Source organism: Arachis hypogaea, chromosome 9 (assembly GCF_003086295.3).
Source record: "Arachis hypogaea cultivar Tifrunner chromosome 9, arahy.Tifrunner.gnm2.J5K5, whole genome shotgun sequence".
NCBI classification, from domain to species: Eukaryota; Viridiplantae; Streptophyta; class Magnoliopsida; order Fabales; family Fabaceae; genus Arachis; species Arachis hypogaea.
The window spans coordinates 119,694,657-119,715,858 of record NC_092044.1 but is presented as its reverse complement, the minus strand read 5'-3'; the positions used below and the strand labels follow the sequence as shown (position 1 = coordinate 119,715,858).

Below are 21,202 nucleotides of genomic sequence, written 5' to 3'. Positions count from 1 at the left end.
AGTGTTCAACATCCAGATCGTATAATAATAGCAAGAATATCAGCTATAATGTAGTATATTCTTTTTTATTTTTTTTTCCGGACAACAGTTATAAATTATAATACAGTCTTCTGCCTCTCGACAAAATTTCAGTTTAACTAAAATAGGCAACACAATTATAGAAGGAAAATACAGGATCTTTGGCATGAAAAATAATATACACTCGATTTTCAGGTTCTTGATATTGGCCTGAAATGAAATGAATTCCCAACTCAACCGAAAAGAAAAACAGCACCCAAAAATGGACATATAACATGATCAATTAATTACATACAAATCAGAGGGAAAATGACCGCTATCATCGAGGGCAGAACCGTAACTATATTTAAACTAGGGGCCCACCCAGTTCTAACTTCACCAAAAACTGGACATCTACAACGGGGTTGTTCCATCACCATTGTTTTCAGAAACAACATTCAGAAACTATGTGCTGCTAGCTGCCCACCGTATCAAAACAAACTATGGAATATCAACAAATGAATGAACACACTACCACACTAAAGTGATAACAATTCAGATATTCGATCTCGACCGTCAGGAGGAATCTCCCTTCCAGGGACCTGAACCTTAAGAAGTTTGGCATACCTGCAGAAATTTAATGTTAATAGAAATTCAATGATTCCAAGAAAATGGGGATAATAAGCAGTTTTTCAATCAACTTACTGAGAAGCACTAAACAAGTGTACATGTTCCGTAATGAATGAAAGCAAGGCCTGTGTCAGAAATAGGAATAGCAAGATAAGATGACCTGCTAAAAATTAAAATCAATATGAAGCCATCGGTTCAGTTTGCTTGCCTCAAATGGCATGTTTAATAGTTCATAGTAGGTGCGGACTCTATCCAACCTCTGTTGGACTGCTTCACTATCTATGGATGGAATTGCTGCTAGCGCCTGCAAAATGACCATTATTGTCACTATGGCAGTCAAATTTCAGCGTGGGAGTTTTGTTCTTTTTAAATCCCCATGTATTTCCAATTTCATCTTTGTACCACTAATTCTGATTGATTTATGTGTCAGTACAGTTCCAACAGACGACTTTTAATTTTTATTTTTTCCAATGTCTCAGACTTTAAGGCGAATAGTAAGAAAAAACATTAATTACCTGTTCCAATGCAATGGAATTTCGACATATCTGCTGAACTCCAAAAAGATTAATAGAATCCATATCCCCCAAAGCCTATAAATAATAAGTTTATCCTATCATTAGCAGTGAAATGAAAAGAAATAAAACAAATGTTTAGACTGAAGATACATCCTCAAACATTAAAAAAAAAGTGGAGTGTTCCTCTACAGTAAAGGTGAAAAATGTAGGAAACTATATATGCATACCTGAATAAATTTATGTGCTGCAACAAAACAAATTCCTCCAAATATGTAACTCCGTTTTGCATTTGAGACAAAAGGAGCTATTTCTTCATCTCTCTCAGTAATCTGGAGGTCCCACAAAAAAGTAAAGATAAACAGTTTGCCTAGCATAAGCACATGCTACATCTTTGGAATCATTAAACAGGAATAGCAAACCTCATAAAAGTTCACCATTATGTTTCAGTTACTCTCTTTTTAGGTTTCAAAGTTTGAGATTGATTATAACATTTTAAATAATTACAAAAATATTTTAGAATTTTGGATTAGCTGGTTTAGTAAGTTGGTGTTACAAGTTATTACGATATTTAGTTACTCCTGCAATGTTTTTTCTTGATCCATTCCAGATAAAACTAAGAATATTCACAATCACATTATGCAAAGATAAAAGGTGCACCAGTGAAGTGAGCGCAATGATGAAGTCATCTGGCTCTTCAGCATCTTGGTCATCCAAGTAAGTTTTAGATCCCATATCCTGCCCAAAATTGTGATACTCAGAATAAATGGAGCAATTAACTATCAGTGTTATTTCTTCCACAGATATAGACAAACAATAATGCTGGTGACAAACCTGTATGTGAAATACTGTTGTTAATTGCATCTCTACACGTAAAACCTTTAGACAATCAACAGCCAATTTCCTATAATCTTGAGCAAATGATGCAAGAGTCCTTGGAGGTGCACTGTCTGAACGAGCATGATGATAGTTTCCTTCAACATGATTTGAGCTTTGAGTTGCCTGTCCAAGCCTGCAAATTGCACAAAATTTATGCACCACAAAAATACTGCCCTATGATTGAAAAGAAGGATATAATTTCTTTCATTTAGGAATCAATAAGTCAAGCCCTATAACATATTGCTTATATGGCTAAGATAATCTATAACACATGGGCATTCCTCCACCTTTGTGGTGGGTTTGAAAGTGTACTTAGGTCTGCAATTGACTGCAAACTTGAGGTGTTCTAGTTAGGTCCACAATCTTGAGATGGTATCAGGTATCATCATTGATATTGGGTCACCGACACATTTGGCCACATCTACAAAGTTCACACACCAGATATCCTATGCCAGGTGTTCAGGGAATGTGTCTATCACTTAATGATATGACTAGGATAGGCTTTCTAACCACTTAGGCATCTTTTTGGACAAAGTTCACATGGGCCATGCAGAAACCGAACCAACCCAGAGTTGCACACAGGCCAGTATCACAGATCACAGACTCTTAGCAAGCAGATTTGTGCGAGTATTGCAGACCGAGCTACACACAACAGAAGATATGGACTCTGGAGTTGTAAGCAAAAAATCCAAGGTTTTTTTACTACTAGTTGGGCAACTCTATACCGGTTTCCTGCTTTACCCAGAATGATGGTCTGGGTATAATAGGCTGCATCATGGATTCTAAAAAGATTGCAATTTTACTCAGAGCTCCACTACAATATCCAAAAAACGAAGTTGTTTCCAGGTGGAATCATTGCAAGTGCCCAAACTAATATAATTATGTAATTGTTCGATCTCAATGACAATCTTAATAGTCTTGCATATATTCTTGGTTTATATGCAGTATATGCAGCAGTTAAAGAAACTCACCTTTCAATTGAGTCTGCAACATACTCCAACGAGTCACTAAGAGATGCTAACAAAATAAGCTTGTTTCCATCATGAATTAGGTTTTCCTGAAGCAAAACTACAACAACGTAACTGGCAATGCGTAATAACGAGAACAACTTTTAGCAAAAATGTAAAACATGAAAATCTGTTCCTTCCAAGTCGGTAAAATAAATACCAAAAATCAAGAAGGAAAAAAAATTATTTCAATAAGAAAAGTAACTTATTAGCATAAACGAAGTCACAAACCTGCTTAATGGGACACAAACGCAGCAGTTGTTCACTTAGTTCTAATTCAGCCTCAATTGTTTCAGCGTCAGAGGAATTACTTTGCATGTTAGATTGATCAAGTACATTTGGTAAATATGCACTTGAGGGGTCTAGCCTCATCAATTTTTCAATATCATGCCTCCCAATAAGCATATAACTCTGCTTCTCAAGAACAGCCTGAAATACAATTTGACTTAAATATTAGAAAATAGTACATCAGAATGCCACTATGGAAAAACTAACATTTATAGATTTGTTAAGGAGCTCTCTTCTAACTCTGTAAGTGGTAAGGAGCATGCACATATAAAGCTCCACAACTAACAATCTCAAGACCAACTCAATTCAAGAGTTGAAACCATTAGTGTAACTGTGTAAGCACTAAATGGTTTTAATCTCCCATGACATCCACTCACAAAAACATCCCTTCCGATCATTAAAGAGTATATTTGTACTGATAGTAAATGAATTATAGTGAGCAAACTTGTGACCAATAGGCCATAACTGTCTTTTGATTCTCAGTACTGTTCAGCCAATAGGTCATAACTGTCTTTTGATCCCCTAAAACTTATGCTTTGTTCCTGTTTCTGTATAAATTCTACTTGAATGATGTATTTCCTGCGTGGTATATTTCTCTTTTCACTTTGCTGAAAGTTTGTCCCAAAGGAGGGATAAAAGTACCTCCATGTATGAAGCCCGGCATCTTTCATAAGTCCTCTCCAGAAAAGTTTCCACATACTTCACAAGATCACTAGCAAATTTGGGCATTGCTTGTGCCCAGCCAAGCACCTGCAGCAAATTAGATCCAGTAAATTATAAGGGAGCATATCTGCATTCTCAAACCACAGATGAAATTAAATATCAAGGATAATCATCAAATAATGTTCAAGCTAGCCAACTGGGATTAGCCTAAATGGGGTAGATGATTAGGATAGAGTTCCCCCTTCCCTTGTACCCTGGGTTCAAAACCCCCTTTCTTTGTACCCTAAAAAATAAAATAATAATGTTCAAGCTCCAAATCCCATTTGTCCTATCTTGTCATACTCATAATGATGTTATTTGACAGGAAAAAACGTAGAAATTAAAACCTTTCTTACCATATTAAGAATATTTAGTTAAAACTTACCTCCTTTGTTAAGTGATCTATAGCCAATAGTCCTTGTAATACAGGTCGACCCTTCTCAATTGATGGTGTATAAGCAGCCAAATGTGCCCTTGGACGAAAAGCAGCTGGACCTAAAAATATAAACCTTAGATCAAATACTAAAACAAGCTTATAATAAGGGCCTCTTAGGACTATAACTAATCCATGAACCAATCAATATTCATATTCCATCTTTAATATAGAAAGCATGTCAAAAGTGTTCAGTGCACCACAGGCCTCAACAAGATACGCTATCATAACATGCTTTAGGCAACTTCTTCAGCTTCTTTTAAATTTTATATTGTAAGTTTTGCTATTCAAACATCAAATACACAGCAAGTATGTGGCAGACATTTGCAACTTGAAGGATAAGAGAACTTTTTTGGGTAAAATAACATTTTTTCCCCTGATAAAAGAAGAGTATCATTAAGACTTAGAGAAGAATCAAATAAGATGACACGATGATAAGAGATCCTCCCTACCAAAAAAAAAAAAAGAAAAGAAAACACTGTTGATGAAGTGTAACTGTTCAACGGGAGAACAGAAGCACCTAAACTTAACCCTCCTAAGAAGGGAGTTTGAACGCTAGATTACCAACCACTCTAATATAGTTGCATGCTTCTTGTTTTTGAATCTTTTAGACTGAGCTAAATGTAAAGTATACTCTTACTAACAATCAAGTCCTGAGAACCTGATACCCAGAACATTAGTTGGTAACTTTGAAATTGTTCAAGTCTGTCCTTTAGTTAGTAAATCCCAACTTGATTAAACTATATCACAGAATTCCCATGGCTACCAAATAAACTTTTTAATGTATAATTGACATATGACAATTCAGATGTTTCAACATAAATGTCATGATACACACAAATAAAAAAAAAAAATCTACTGGGCCAGCAGGGGTTCTAAAATAAGAGCTTTAGAAAGAAACAGGGAGAATGGTTTAGAAGACTTGCTTGAAATGGCCTGCTGTACTCCTTTTCGGTAGTCTACAAACATGGTGGGTAAAAAGTGGTCCTTCACGAAGTTCTCCACAAAAGCTAGTAATCCATCATTCCTGAAATTCACAAAGATGACAGCATCACAGACTAATTCATTATGAAAGCAACAACTTTTGGGCTTGGAAATACATTTTGGAATTTGCTAGGAACCAGTAGTCAATAAGACAGTAGAAATAACCAGAATTCATTTCTAAATGGATATTTAGTATAGAAATGCAATTGTAAACCCCACCTGCCACCCCCAACCCACAAAACCCCCAAAACAATTCTCTTAAAACTTTCAAAAGGGGCAATTCAACAACCTGGGCCTTTTGCTACCTTTTCTTCCAAAATACCTTCAGGGAGGTAAATTGCATTTTCCCCTATTTAATATGCTCTAATGCCTCTGAAGATTTCTATTGGATCACAAAATTTAAGCAAAGGAAAGGAAGAGAAAGATGCTAATGATGCATTGAACATGTAACTAGCGATGCAATTCAATACCCTAACCAAATACCTCCGTGTATGTTGAGGCCTATACTTTCTCTGCTTTAACAAATAACAATTCAAAAGTTCTACAGAATCATTAAGGAAGAGAAGATTTGTGACCCCTTTAAAAGTAATGTTTCATGATGAGTTTACACCAATAGAGAGGATATTTCAAGAGACCTCTCAACTCTCTCAAGACTCACAATTACTCAAATGACTATACCCCCTTGCATCTACTAAACATGTAACAGATCAATTACAACTAACTACTCTTAGCTAACTCTTTCAAATGGTAACTAACTCATATAGTAGTGGGACCCTAATAGTCTTATCAACCACATTGTTGGTTCCTGTTTTTCATAGACACAAGGCTTAATTGTTGATTGTAACTCTGTATGCATGGATCCGATCGTGAGCAAGAATAGACAGTTGCAACCAACTAGAAATCATATTATTGCTATTTTATATCTAACCGTAGTAGAGAGATTGTCACTTAATTATGTTCACTATACATAATGGTAAAATGAACAATATAATGGATATATAGTTTGAAAAATTAATAAACCAAACTGGCTCTGTGACAATGATGCACGCGCCCACAGCCAGAGAGAGACAGGAAAGCAGACAGATAGACAGACAGAGATGTAGAGTGGGAATGACTATGTTATATGATGAGAGGCAGTTACACCAGAGAAATTTGGGAGATGAGATAGCTTGTTGAGCAAGCTAGAGTTACAATATTCAAACTACTCCAAGGAAGTTACTGTTGGTTTTAACAGCTGGCAAAGATCAAGCACTCTACTGTGTTCCCATTGAACTAGGAATATACTCTTATAGTTCAGAAAACCAGCCTTGTCTGGCTAGTTTAACAGAAAAGCTGAAAACCAGACCACACAATAGATTGTCTAACATAACGTTTTTGCCTTGTATCCACTCTCTTTAACACTTAAAAATCATTTTTACAAATGATTTCACTCAAAATTTATGTTGAGAAAGGGCCAATTATTCTGCTCACGAAAAAAAAAAAAAAATAAGCAGAGCATTATGTGCTCAACATTTGAGCACCAACTATCCACACAAAACCCAACAATGTTCCACAATACTGATTTAGAACAAAGTAAAATGAATAAGCACATTGCCATTCATTACAGCACGTAAAAAGAAATAATAATATAGCACACTTAATTTGAAGGGAAAAAGAAGAGAAGGGGGGGGGGGGGAGATAAGAAAGAGGCATAGACAGAGTGGTTTCTGAGACAAATATATGACAAGAAACAGTGAGATGGTTCTGAGCTCACCCAAGTTGGGAATACTTTGTTGGCAACATAGAAGCAACTTTATCTGTGAACTGCATAAAGAATCAGGTCAGGAAAGCCATAAAGCCAGTTTACACGAGGCAGGAGAAAGTGTGGTAATCCAGTACACAACACCTGATGCACAGGTCGGTATATGGCAGCTGCCAAATATATGCCTTCTTCAGGCAAAACTGCTGCAGAACCATAACCCTCTTGCAGCACATTGGGACCCTTCCTGTTCCATCCTTGGCGAATAAGATCAGCTCCTAAATATTAATGTAATCAAACATAAATATTGGAAATGAGAAAGCATAAACAAGCAAATGATATAGAGGGAAAAAAATAACAACACTGGTATAAACTATCTTCAGAAGAAAGACAATGACTCATCATTAGAGCACAAACTGCAAGTGGAGTAAAAAATAAATGATATTACAAAATCTTCTATAAATGATATATAAATAAAAAGTTATCACAGATATGGTTCTGGTTTCAAGCATACTAATAAGAGAGTTTCTTAATTAACTGACAAAGGAACAATCTGGATTTGTAGAAAAGGCGAAAGAGGGCAAATGTTCCTATTATAAGCACTTGTCATTTCATATACTGTGCTTAATGCATAGACAGATTACAGTGGGACCAAGGTGTTAAGATCCAACATAGATTGATCTGGAAGTGTTCAAAAGATGTTAATAGTGGGACCAAGGAGTTATCCAAATCCGTAGTCTTTGAGAGGTTTGTGAGGATAGAGTCTGCACAAGTATCAGTTTAGCAAAGCTAAAAATATTGGACATGCATAAATGACTAAATCCAACTAAACATATTCTTTTGAGAAGCCATTGCTACACTTCAGTATGCAATCCAAATCTCATAACATATCTTACTAGCAATGTAAACCTACGGCAGCAAAATTCCTTAACTTGTTATTACAAAGTATACTTTACTCCTCTAATAGAATTCAGCATACCCTGGTTAGGAACAGATATTGTAGCATCTGTAAAGCGAAAAGCAAAAGTAAGACCATCTTCTGATTTATCCCTGCAATCATTAAGAGATAGTAATCATTAACAGCAAAAATTTAGCATCAGAATGCAAATATTATTACAGCAGATTACATTCACTCTCTCTAATGCTAAAGGCGCACATGTGATGCCCAAGAGTTCCCACATTTGGGAAGGATCAAATTCCTTCTTCTCTCGAATCGTTTCTTTGTCAACAGAAGGTAAATGTAGATTGATTTATAAGATAGAAAGCACACAAAAGATAACTTATTATTTGGGCCGTGAGACACAAATTGATTCAAATTGCATCATATAGCATTCTGTGCTTGCCAATGTAATAACCACCAACATAATATAACCAGGGCGAGACAGCCCAATGATGGATTGTTTCTCACCGAAGGCTCTACTTATCTATCTAATATCATTCTTCTTAAAAGAAACAACAATTACACTATTAACTACTATTTACCAACAAGCAGAGCTTATTTGAGTAAAAAACCATATAATCCTAAATTAGAACATTAACAGTGGATCCAAATGGAATAATTCTTATGTCAGCTTCTTAATGGATTGTTATTCTTAGCTTTTGGAATTTGATGAAGCAAAAGGACCCCTACACAATATTTAAATTAGTAACAGCTTCAAATAGAGGAGATATTAACACATAAAAAAAGATTGAGCAGTTATCATCAATTAAAATAGCAATAGAAATTAAGGCACTTGCCTCTTGTCTTTTGAGGGGGCTTTACTTGCAAGTCTAGCTGTTTGTACAGCAGCATCAGCAGAAGCAGCTTCAGGAGTGGCCCGCAGAATTTCACATAAAAGTTGTTGGCATTCACTCTGTTAAAAAAGTGAAGAACTATAGTCAAAGGAAACAATAAAAAGGACTACATCCAACATGCACATTCAAGAATAATGTAGGATACTTTATGTTCATAAGACAGGTTAGTTTCATACAGTTTCCTTGAATTGGAGCATAAATTAAGGTGTTTGACAGCATGTTATATCACTCTCACTACAGTCAACAGCAAAACCATCCTTAATGAGGGAAAAGCAAAAGAGTGCGAGAGGAAGAGAAAGTGGGGGGAAAATGTTACACCAAATCCCCACAAGCATGTAAAGTTTCTTAGTGGTATCTTGACAACGACAAACATGTATGTTGATCCACATATTCTATGATAACTTAGCAAGTACAGAGAAATTAGAAGTGTACTAAATTCTATTAGCAGCAACATATCCGTAAACATTTCCTCATCTTTTTTAAATCAAATATCTAGCAGTTAAATGCCCATGCATATAGACTACCTGTAACACAGTCAGGGAGAAACCTATACTGTAACCTCCAGTGACTTGAGATGCTTCAGACTCAGGGTTCCAATTTACATCAACTGACATTGATTTTGGAGTGTTGATTTCAACATGATGACTGGCTTTAGCTTCCAAAAGCTCCCCAACAATAACATGGTTCTCTGAAGAGTCACATATGAGAATACAAATTTGCTTTTGAACACAACCTAGATAGAGAATGCGTGAAATACTTGTGTCTCACCAAATATTCGAACAACAGCATCCAAAATTGAATCAAGAAGCTCCTTTGCAGCAACCTGAGCTTTACCGCCAGGAACCATAAGAGGTGATACAGGGCTCACAGCCAAGAGAGTCCCATTGACAAATATTCCATTCTTTCGCTTCTTTTTTGGCATCTGATAGCTTTCTAGTTGACCTTTTATAAAGTGTAGGCCTCCTGTGCCAACTCGGGAGTCTTGACTAGATGCAGATGAATTCAAAAGCTCTGCATGAGCTTTTATCTTGGACATAATAACTTCATGAATTGTTGGTCGCAATCTTTGGCTGACATGATAAAATAGATAAAGGTTATATACACCATATTACCCGGCAATAATAATAACAACAACAACAACAATACGGAACTAGCTAAAGGGTGTCCTAAGGGAAGTGGTTAAGAGTGTGAAGAAGAAAGAATTGGTTTTTCCAATGCGTTAAATGTATAAAAAAAAACTTAAAACATTAACATTTAATTTGCATTTGTATCAAAATTTTTCCATCTGCAGTATCCTTAACAAGTGAAAGGCACTAGTATGCGAGACCCTAATAATGATACAATGAAGTAAGACACTCGCATTTTCTAAACCCACCCCCCTACCCCCCCCCCCCTCCAAAAAATAAAAAAAATAAAAAAAATCCACAAAAATATTATAGTAGCAGAAAAGAAGGGGAAAATATTAAAATTCACATCCTGATTCGTTTCAGTGGCATGTTATGACAATAACACTCAAATTTTTCAATAGTCACTAATTAACTGGTCGAAGAAGCTTTCCTTGAAGAAGGATTAACTTTAGGATGCATAAAGTTTTACAAGAAGTTTTCTCTGTTTTTGTTGCTGCTTTAAAAATGCCTAGAATGCTAGGTTTCACCTTAAGTAACAGACTAACAGCTGTTAAGTAACATGATATCTGAAGTGTGATTATTCATTATGTTCTCAACATGCCTTAAGCCATGTGCCTTACACAATCTAGATGTCTGCCTAATTCTATCCCATTACAACATCTTTCCTGAAAAGCTATAAAGGTGTGTAAATTTGTTCCAGCCCAAATGCCCTTTAGTTAATGTTTAATTGTTTCTTTCTTACTCTCAATACCTTGTTACAATATCCTTCAATCAGAATTGTTCTTGTTTCTTTTAGATAAATCAAAAACTTGCTGAGACAAATAGAATCAATTAACAAAAAGAAAACATATTAACAAGAACAAACCCAGAGGGATAAAAAAAGGTGTCACATATAGTTGCTACAAAGATTTTCCCTCCTGCTTTCTCATAAGCCCAACAAAACTTGCCAAGAGGAAGTGATCTAAGGATGGCCGTCGCCCACCAAAGATATCAGAGTTATTCCACAAAAAGCAATAAGAATAAAATGTTATGTAGATAACAAACCATATCACAGCACCAGCTGCTGCAACTTTGCCAAGCATGCAAAGGCACTCAACCAGGGTTTGAAGATACTTGACATGAAGTGGAGCATCACTCTTTCTGATTGTTTCCTATGCACAAGAAAGTCAAAAGTTTAGCTCCAAAGATTACAGATCACCATTAAATCAAGAAGGATTATAGTCAATAAAAATAAGTGGTTCATACAAGAAACTCATCAGGAGTTGAATTGGAAAGCCATGTTGGCATTTCATGTAGAGCAATTGTAGCATCCTTTGGTACATCACTACCATTGGACTCCAAAGTGCCTTCCCCATCATGGCCATCAAAACTGAAATGCAAATTGTATATACAAGTAAAGCAACATTCATGTGTATAAAACAAATGCAAAGACCAGCATATAAGGACTCCAAAATCAAATGGTCTCCTCTCAAAAGGAACATAAAATTTGTTTTTAAAAAATTAATAAAAAAAAGAAAGAAAGAAGAATCAGGAATACATCAGCCATGCCAGAATCAGCATCACAAAAGATTATAACCCTAACACAAGAAAACAAAAAGGAAAAAAAGGATGATTATGATGATGAAGAAGAAGAAAGAAGAAAGTAGACAGCAGATCATGCATGCAAATATGAAAATAAAGTTGTCAATCATTACATTGGAGGAATCCTATAAAGAAAGAAAGAAAAAGTTTATTGAGATTTTAAAAGATGAAGCATGCAAAAACTAGGACAAGTAATCATCTCTAAAAGCATGGTAATAAACAAGAGTAAAATCTATCATTGAAGTAGACCCTTCCAAACTTTTAACATATTCAGTAAAACAATACCTCTAAACAGACCATGTGCTTTGCAACAAAAGGGAAAACCCCTAAAGATGTCACAAAAGAGGTTTAATAAAATAGAGTTTGGACCGAAGACTAGTTCCCACCACAATATAGCAATTACTTAATTAATGCTATTGTAGCCATCATTGAAAACAATACATTATAACTATGCAACATTCTAGTACATCAAAATCAATGAAGTCAAAGCAGGAAAGAGCTGAAAAGTAATGTAACTGTCTTGTAAAAATTGCTAAGAACTAAACTTCTACATAACAATTTTTAGCAAGAACATCAAACTAACACATATTCACATCATATACTGAAGAAACCAGTTTCCTTAGTTATTCACAAGAGAACTCGAAAACCTTTTCAATTCTTGACGAACATAAGACAAAGCAATTTCCCAGAACTAATTAGTCTACCTACTGCAAAGGCAATCAGGTCCTAATCATCAAGAATGAAATGAACAATAAGGAACTGTATGAAGTGTCAACAAGAATTCATTAACATAGTTTATACAGTACAGAACAAGAAGATAGAGATAGTGATCCATTTGGCCAGTATTACCCCCCATCCACAGATCCGGGCTTATATGATCCATCAACCTGGAGAGCAGTCTGAGTGTCACCTTTCAGTAACCTTGTTCTTCGAGATAGTGGTTGTGAATTATGTGCAGTGAGTGCAACGGCTGTGGTGGTTGGTACTTCATCATCATTTTCTAGCATAGTTGAGCCAGCAGCACTGCAGAAAGAGCAGTTCAAACATAACTTCATAAGTTGAATAAATCACAACTTAAAACTCAAGAATGAGGACAGATTACATATTTGTTGTAAATTCCATAAACAACCTCCATGAAATCCAAATGTTTCCAAACAAATGATACATGGAAACAGTTGAAAAAATAGTAGTAAAAGGGAAAAAAGCATTGGAAGTATATATGCACAAAATAGAACAACTAAAAAAGCATTTCAGAAGTATAAACCCCAATAGCTTAGCATGATGTTCAAAGTTACAGATCATAATGGAAAAAAAAAATTATACCTATATTCGCCCTTGTTGTATAGATGTGCATGCAAATCCTCCAAGATCTTATAAAAGAGGGCTCCACGTAACTTTGTTAATTCTGAGCGGACATCTTGAAGTGCACCAACCTGGGCCACATGTCAAATAATGAAATAATTATGACCAAAAAAATGAAGAAACTATAAATAATGATCGAGTAACTGCAAAGATATGAGCCATGAGAGCCATGAGAAAATAAAAAAGGGAAGGCAACAGGAAGGTTGACTTTTTTTTTTTTTCAGATGTCCAGTTTTGGTTCTTATACCATTTGTAGTTTTCTACTCAAGCCAAAGTTAACATAAATCTTAAACAGCAGCCGCCAAGCTTTGTTATGCTAGATGGGGTAAGCTACATGGATTTCATTACACACTCTTGATAAGACATTATGCATAGGTTTGATGATATGCTTGAAAATAATGAACTTCAATTGACCTATACCTATTAAGCATCTGAAGTTAGAAGTAAAATATTTAAAATTAAATAATTAAAAGATCAACCAGCAATAATCTCAATGAAATGTAGAATAATGATATAACCAACTAAATGATTGGCATTTTCAGAGGCATCCCTTTGCCTTTCCATATAATAGAGGATAGAATAACAATTATAGCTCTCTATGACACACAGGACTTTCTCACATTCTTAGTCTTCTTGAGGCAATATTAATATCTAACAAGCAGACAGATGCAACAGCTTTGTTGTATTTGTTTAGCCACATCTGTTCTTTGTTTCTTTATAGATTTTCTGATATGATGGATATCGTATCACCTGCTTTTAGTATGTTTGCCCTTTTATCTGTACAAATCACTTGCTCCTTTTAACTAAAATACCAAGTGAAGTGCAGAACCAAGGTGGGGAACTATTAATGAAAAATAGCAGGTTCCTACTCAAAATAAGAAGAAAATAGGATAAAATGTGAGTGAGTTGAAATCCTACAGTTTGGAGACCTTCTCTCTCAAGCATCAGCATAGACTGCACTTGCAATTGAACTGCAGCATAAAATTGCTTCTCAGCAATGAGCTCCTCTATACGTGCTGGAACCTGCAACTTAGATCTTCAGACTCAAAATCCTCCATGAAAGATAGAGAAGTTTAAACAGATAACAGAAAAGAAAGCAATTAAAACAAAAAGTTTAAAAGAAATCAGGAAGCATGCACAAATGTATACATGCAAGCAGAAAAATGCAACCTTGAGATGCATTTCCTCTAGCACCTGAGAAAGACATTATATGAACTGGATTTACGGGGTCGGTCATCCTAAAATTGGGACTCACTTCTTGTCGTAAATATTCACTTGTAGCATATCATATCTCATTGGATTGGCGGGAGAGTAGAATCCATAAAAAATACTTATAAAAAAAAGTGATCCATTGAGTCATACTAAGTATATTTGAATTCTATTGATTATAAACTATCTTTATATCAATATAAGAAAAAAAATCCCAACATAAATTTTTGGTGCTTCAATACTGGAGAATTCTAGTCTAGAAGCTCCTTGATGCAGCAATAGACCATGGTTGATCAAATATCTATAGTAGTGCATTGGTATCACTATGCTAAGAATGAAAATCCACAATAGCATTGATTCACAGGAAGATAATTGTTAGCATTAGCCTAATTTCATCGCCATTCCAAGCACAGTGAGCTTTCACGAGTTATAATGTCTCTGTATATAAGTCTAGTTCTATAGCTTCAATGAATTTTGAGGTCATTATGTGCTTCACAGCTAAAACTACTACAAAAGTTCTACACATGTACAGATGTAGCACACTGGATATGAAACTGCAAATGCAATTTTGCATACTGTTTATTCTATCCCAAACTGTTAAAGTGGCAAAAAGTGACTCCAAGTCATAGAAAATATAATTAGACTTTTAGAGGAAGCTAGCGTAAGTTCTGACACGATACTGTCTTTTAATCAGCAACAAACAAAGCAATGCAATTGAATCAAGAAATAAAAAAACAGTAAACACTTGGGAAATAAAAGATTGACCTTAGCAATGCCTTCAATTTGATCCAATAAGGAGATTATGTGTCGCAATGTAACTGAGCGATACCATAATTGATGCAATTGTTTATTGCGCGCACTAAGGTGCTTCTTTGCCTCTGCCAAATCTACCTTTAAGACAGAGATACTCTCAGTGGAATCACTGAAAAGCTTCAAGATCTGAAGATAAACAAGATATTTGTTAAATGGAAAATCATAATGAAAGGCCAATCCTAATTCAGTTACTCTATGTAAACAAGAGGGAAGTGGCAAACTCTTAAGAATTCTACAAAGTAACAACTGCCAAAACTACAATAGGAAGTTTATAGCACAATAAATTGAACAACAATAAGAACAACGAAAACAATAATAACCATCAACCATTTTCCCATTAAGTGGGATGCAAAGTAAAGGGGAAATTTAAGGAACTATAATCTGAAGGTGGACCTCCATTAACACCCACAATCAAACTCCCTGAAGTTTCAGTTGTGAAGTACTGGCAGTTTGAACCAATTGTTCCCGGGTCAACATAACAATTTTAAAAAGAACCCATGAGAATGAAATATTAAGAAACCTGGGAATAGTTTTGGATAGCTTTGTTGAAGCCACTATGATAGGTTTGTACTACTTCATCCACAACCTCCTCAACAACATCACTTTGCTCCTTCAACAATTGTGCAGCAGCATCACGATCTTTTGACGTCAAAATGTGAACAACATGAGGTAGTGAATCAAAACGAGCAACAGTCCAACTCTCATCTATTTTAGCGAGTTCACGTCTCAAATACTGCATTTCGGTAGAGCAGAAAGACTCAAATTATCACAAATTAGAGAGATTAACACACGACAAAGAGCAATAGAAAACTAGATATATCAATGAAGGTTTTGGAGCAAACAATCTACAGTTCAAATTATTAGCTAGAAGTAAAAGATAATTTTAGTATAAAATAGCAATCATGTGATGCATACAACTTTGGTTACTATAACTTGCATAGTGGTAAAAGAAGGCCATTAAATAAAAGTAATCCTATCTGTTGAGCAAAGCTAAGTTGGTTTGAAAAGACCATGAAGAGGTGAGGACTTTGAGAGCCAATCTGAAGCATTAAACGGGAAAAGTGTCAGCGTCTGGTGGTTTTTCTGCTGCTTTATTTTAAAGCAGCAGAGACTTATGATATTATTATACGGGCATATCCTAAACTTGCATCATATATAGCATTGTAGTGTCAAAACCAGTACATCTTAGAGTAGATGTTTAGAACCTCTTAACTACAAGTACAAACTTTCACGGTTCATGATTTTTATAGAGGGGTTTCCTCTCAGAGATGCAGACAGATTGCAAAGCCTGGCCTGTTGATGTATTTTTTTTTGTCTATCTTAACCTTCCATAAATTGAGGATTTCTGGTCCTCCATGCCTTTTCTAATATCCTTCTGTCCTTGTTTACGAAAAAGGAAAAAGAAAAAGAAATCAATTTTAAGTTATAATGAGAACAGTTTGCAGTTACAACAGCCTTTTGGCACCAAATGGGGTCAAATATGGGCCTACTTCAGACTAGTGTACTCTGTTGGAACCAAGGATGAAATAGACTGAGGATATAATTATAACATTGGACAGAAGTTGTTCTCCCACCCTTGTAAGGCATGAGCCTTATTCTGGAACATAAACATAGGTTACTGCACCAAACTGCTCAAAGTTTCCCCATTTCTATTCCAGTAATCTACAAGCACTAGCAGTGAGGCCAAAAGTCCTTAGAATATAAATCAATTGCAGAGAATCCCTCTGAAAAGCAGTGATTAATCATTTTGAATACAAATCTAGAAAGTAACAAAGGAAAGCTTACAGCTTTGTCTTCAGGCAAAGGCAAGTCATCAAAAAGTCCCATATTGTGCTTTCAATGTATCCACACACCATAGAAGAGATAAGATTACCTTGTACTAACAAACCCACAGTTCTAACTGCAATGGATGAATACAAGTAATGAACACTCAAACTAATTGGCTGTGATAAACATGAATAATGTGAATAATCCAATTTCACCTAAAATAATGAAAAGAATCTGCTTCAATGGGTGCACTAGGCTTCAAGAAATGAAACTTAGTGTAAACCACAAAATTTGGAACCAAAAAAAGAAGGGGGGAAAAGTAAAAAGGAAAATAAGGAAGAAGATCAAATGAAGATATAATAGCTATCATAAACTACTTCTGCAAAAGGATTTCTGAAGCAAAGCACATGGTTTTAAAAGCCAACAAAAGATAGTGTTCCAACGTAAATAAAACCGATATTCTACTCACTCATAATAAAATGAAGCTGAAAAAAGAATTGTAAAGAAGTAATCAATTATATTGTTTCTGTAATAAGTTAGAACAACAATAAGTTCAGTTTTACCAAAAAAAATTATTTCAGAATATTGTCCCCTAATCAACCTCAAAACTCCCAAAAATAATTAAATACTGGTTCAGAACATAGAACAGTTGAGTCTAAGCAGCAAAGCAAACCAAACTTCTTGCTTACGTACACTTATTCCTAATGATTTCCAGATGACAATACCTCCAAATCCAGCTCAAGTAGCAACTAAAACAAGAGTTATTATTTGAACTTCAAATAACCTGACATCAGCAAAACAAAACAATAAGCAAAGAAATATATAAATAAATAAAACAGTAGATGATTTTGAATTCAACAAAAGAAAAATACGGTTCTAAGTTTGGCACTGAACTATAGTATTAAACATTAAAAACCCCCTATGTCCCCCGTATGTCAGGAAATACCACAATCATCAACCACCAAACCTTTCCTCACTAGGAGGAGGCCCTGGAGCAATCTCCGTGGATTGTTTCACACAAAGCATAAGCACAATTTTCTTGGTCATTCGGCAAAAGACAAACTACACTTATTTCCAATGCAATATCCAAAAATTTCTAACAATTAAGTAGTGATCAGAAACAACCACGAGAAGGGATCAACAATAGATTACTGAATTTAATTTTTGTAAATCTTAAAGCACCTAACAATCAAAGCATAATTAAATATCATTTCTACCGCTGTTCATTACTATACGGTAACTTAACACACACACACACACACAAACACCATAATCTCCATTCTACTACCGCTAAATAGAACCAGATCCTTGATTTCCTCTCACAGGCGAAGTTCACTAGAACTCTTCAGCAATTTCACTCATACAGAAGCAAAAAAATCTATAAAACTCCATCGAATTCCTCTCTCCACACATATCCTTCCACTTCCTCTCTGTTACAGTTCCTTCATCACTTAGCTAAGCAAAAAAAGGCGTTTACGAGAATTCAAAAAGCTGAATACTCCGTCGAGAACTTACAGTAAACGAAATTCGAAATACGCATTCTGTAATCAGAGATCTCGAGGAGCTACAAATGATTCAAATCGAGATTCATTGTGTGCGCACTAAATTCAGCAGAGAGAGAGAGAGAGAGAGAGAGAGAGAGAGAGAGAGGGAGGGAGAACCTGGAGCGAAATGGCGGCGAATCGACGGAGGAAGGAAGAGGAAGCGCGTGAAAAGGACGAAGGGGGAAGAGAAAGTGATGAAGAAGTCACTGAGCGTTCGGAAAGATAGATTTGACTGGTAATAACAAAAGAGAAAAGGCGAACACGCGCGCGCGTTAGAGCGTAGTCGTTGTTGTTTTAGTGAGGAGGACGAGAAAGAGAGAATGATCCTGAAAGATGTGAAACGCGTGACGTGATGCTTCTACCTGTTTTTATCTAAAGTTTATTAACACATTTTTATTTGAATTGAATTTTGCTTACACTTAATATAATCTTGTTTTATAAAAAAGGGGAAATTGATATTTAGCGCATTTATAAATTATAATGTATATTTAGTGAAGATCTTTTTTAAGTTTTTAATGCTAAAACTAATAACCTTAATAAATATCCTACCAAAGTCTTTTTTATTTTCATGTTTCAACTTTCAAGTCTTTCTCTATTCTAGCCATTATTTAGAGCAATTTATCATTTAACAAATAAAATCCTATCCATCCAATTAATACATGCATTAAAGAACAATATATTCAAAACGAATTTCAAATTATGAAAATTATGCATTTTCTGGCTAAATTTTTTACATACCGGTAATTTTAGTATGAAATAGGAAAATATTTTATTATTTTAATATTTTATATAAGTATAGTAATAGCATAAAATGCCGCTGGTATTTTATAATAAAAATATTTTTAGCATTAATTTACATCGGTGGAATATCTTCAAACCAATGGACAAACTGAAACTGTAAACAAAGTCATATTGGCCAAGTTAAAACGCCGATTACAAAACGTAAAAGGAGCATGGCAATCGAGCTTTCTCAAATCTTATGGGCATATCGGACAACTCTTCACTCCACAACAAGGAAGTCATTTTTCCGACTTACTTACAGAATAGAGTCATGATTCCCATAGAGATCGCTAAAGAATCTCCAAGGGTTATATTCTACAATAAAGGGCCAATATCTAAGCACAAAAGGAAGAGTTCGGCCTCCTCCCAAAAGTTCGAGAACAAGTTTGGATCAAAGAGGAAGCACTAAAGCAAAGGATGGCTTTGAAGTACAATCAGAAGGTAATCAAAAGAACCTTTATCACGAACGATCTTATACTGATACAAAATGACATCAGGATTCAGAAGTCGGGCAACGAAAAGCTAGCTGCGAACTGGAAAGGACCCTACAAGATTGTTGAAGTCTTAGGAAAAGGTTAGTACAAGGTGTCCGACTTACAAGGGATGGAACTCTCGAGGTCGTGGCACGCGTGTAACTTGAAGAAGTACTACAGTTAGGTAGCGCACCTTGTTCCCTGGTGTACTCATTTTATCGACTTCATAATTTTTTTCTGAGAAGGATTTTTTCTGAAGGGAATTTTAATAAGGCACCATAACACGGGCTAAGAGTAGTTAAAATCCTATTAGCCAATTTATGGAAAGACATTTTTCATTTATCAATGATAAATCCACTTCTTTCTTAAAAGTTTCCTATAAAAATGGATTAATTTAAACTTGACAAACCGCAAAAATCATTACTCGACCTATAATGGTCGGCAAGTTGAAGCGACGAGGTACAAATTAATATAAGAAGTTATGTAAACAATTTGTAAGATCAACCTCAAAATCAAGGCGGAATAAAAATAAAGTGAAAAAGTAACTTGACAAAGTTTGATTACAGGAAGTCGAAACTTACAAAGAAAATCACTATACTAACCTACTTCACCGACATCATTTAACTTAGCAAAGAAACAGTATTAGAAAGTTGTCAAAACACGATTTACAACTAAACGGCTATATAGGCTAAGATTTAACTCGACAAAAAATAATTACTGAAAACCTATAATCATGATCAAAATGAAGAAAGGTTTTTTGATAAAAAAGAAAACTAAAATTGTCTAAAAAATTCAACTAAAAAAGTGCTCAAGGCTACAAGCTATTACAAACAAATTGTTCATAAAAGACCACACATTGGGCCATTCAAACTGCTAGAGACGGAATTACAAAGGATTAAGCTGCTCTTCTGTGACAGTATCTTCAGCTTGGGTGGAAGGAATTAGGTCATACCCAGAAATCGGCACAGCTGCGATGGGGCCAGTGGGAGAAGGAGGGAGTTCACCACTAATGACCTCATTCCCATAGGGGACCTTGGGATTTTGGGAAATTTGAATGACCTCTGCATCCGAAATTTTCGGGTCGTGCAAATGAACCTCCTCATCATCCTCGGGAGCCAGGCCGATCTTTTTGTCTACTACAATATTATATTGGCTGATCAAGGAAAGGTCCGTCTCAGCAGTAATAACTTGAAACTAGGCATTTGAATTTGCAAACATTTCATCCATTCCTTCAGCCACATATTCCTCGAGTTCTGCATATTTGTCCCGAACGTTAGCCAGCTCATCCACTCGGTCGAGTCTTGCCCCCGAAGACACGGGTATAGCTCTCCTCCGCCTTCATTCTCAAATGACATAGCCAAAGCCGTCTCCGCCTGTTTTGCCTTGGCCTGAGCTTTGCCCAAGTCGAATAACAATGTATCCCTCTCCTCTTCAGGCTCCTTTTTTGTCTCCTCCAATGAAACCACCTCGACTTGGGTAGCCATCAAGGAGCTGTGGGTGGCGCTAAGGAAAGTTTTCTCCAACTCTTTGGCCAAGGCTGCACACACGCCTGCTGTCCGAATTCTACCTCGAGCCAGGAGCT

General features: G+C 35.6%; 1 protein-coding gene across 4 annotated transcripts; it reads right to left on the bottom strand.

The window, feature by feature from the left end:
* Nucleotides 1–39: 39 nt before the first annotated feature.
* Nucleotides 40–18,766, bottom strand: LOC112712667 (exocyst complex component SEC8). 4 transcript variants are annotated; one of them, XM_025765588.3, is made up of 28 exons: nucleotides 18,485–18,766; nucleotides 17,517–17,607; nucleotides 16,842–16,956; nucleotides 15,577–15,789; nucleotides 15,009–15,182; nucleotides 13,953–14,057; nucleotides 12,996–13,105; nucleotides 12,522–12,695; nucleotides 11,337–11,460; nucleotides 11,136–11,242; nucleotides 9,733–10,034; nucleotides 9,489–9,652; nucleotides 8,908–9,023; nucleotides 8,150–8,220; nucleotides 7,318–7,448; nucleotides 7,186–7,235; nucleotides 5,375–5,475; nucleotides 4,401–4,510; nucleotides 3,956–4,063; nucleotides 3,257–3,454; nucleotides 2,990–3,075; nucleotides 1,974–2,151; nucleotides 1,800–1,877; nucleotides 1,370–1,471; nucleotides 1,143–1,217; nucleotides 836–931; nucleotides 703–752; nucleotides 40–624 (listed from the first exon to the last, which is right to left on the bottom strand). In XM_025765588.3, exons 3-28 carry the CDS (start codon nucleotides 16,881–16,883, stop codon nucleotides 537–539), a joined length of 3,153 nt encoding a protein of 1,050 aa, XP_025621373.1. In that variant the 5' UTR covers nucleotides 16,884–16,956; nucleotides 17,517–17,607; nucleotides 18,485–18,766; the 3' UTR covers nucleotides 40–536. The 4 variants fall into 4 exon arrangements, with proteins under 4 accessions (XP_025621373.1, XP_025621375.1, XP_029145129.1 ...); XM_025765590.3 differs by having other exon boundaries at nucleotides 17,549–17,607; XM_029289296.2 differs by having other exon boundaries at nucleotides 17,549–17,607; nucleotides 18,339–18,577.
* Nucleotides 18,767–21,202: the final 2,436 nt, after the last annotated feature.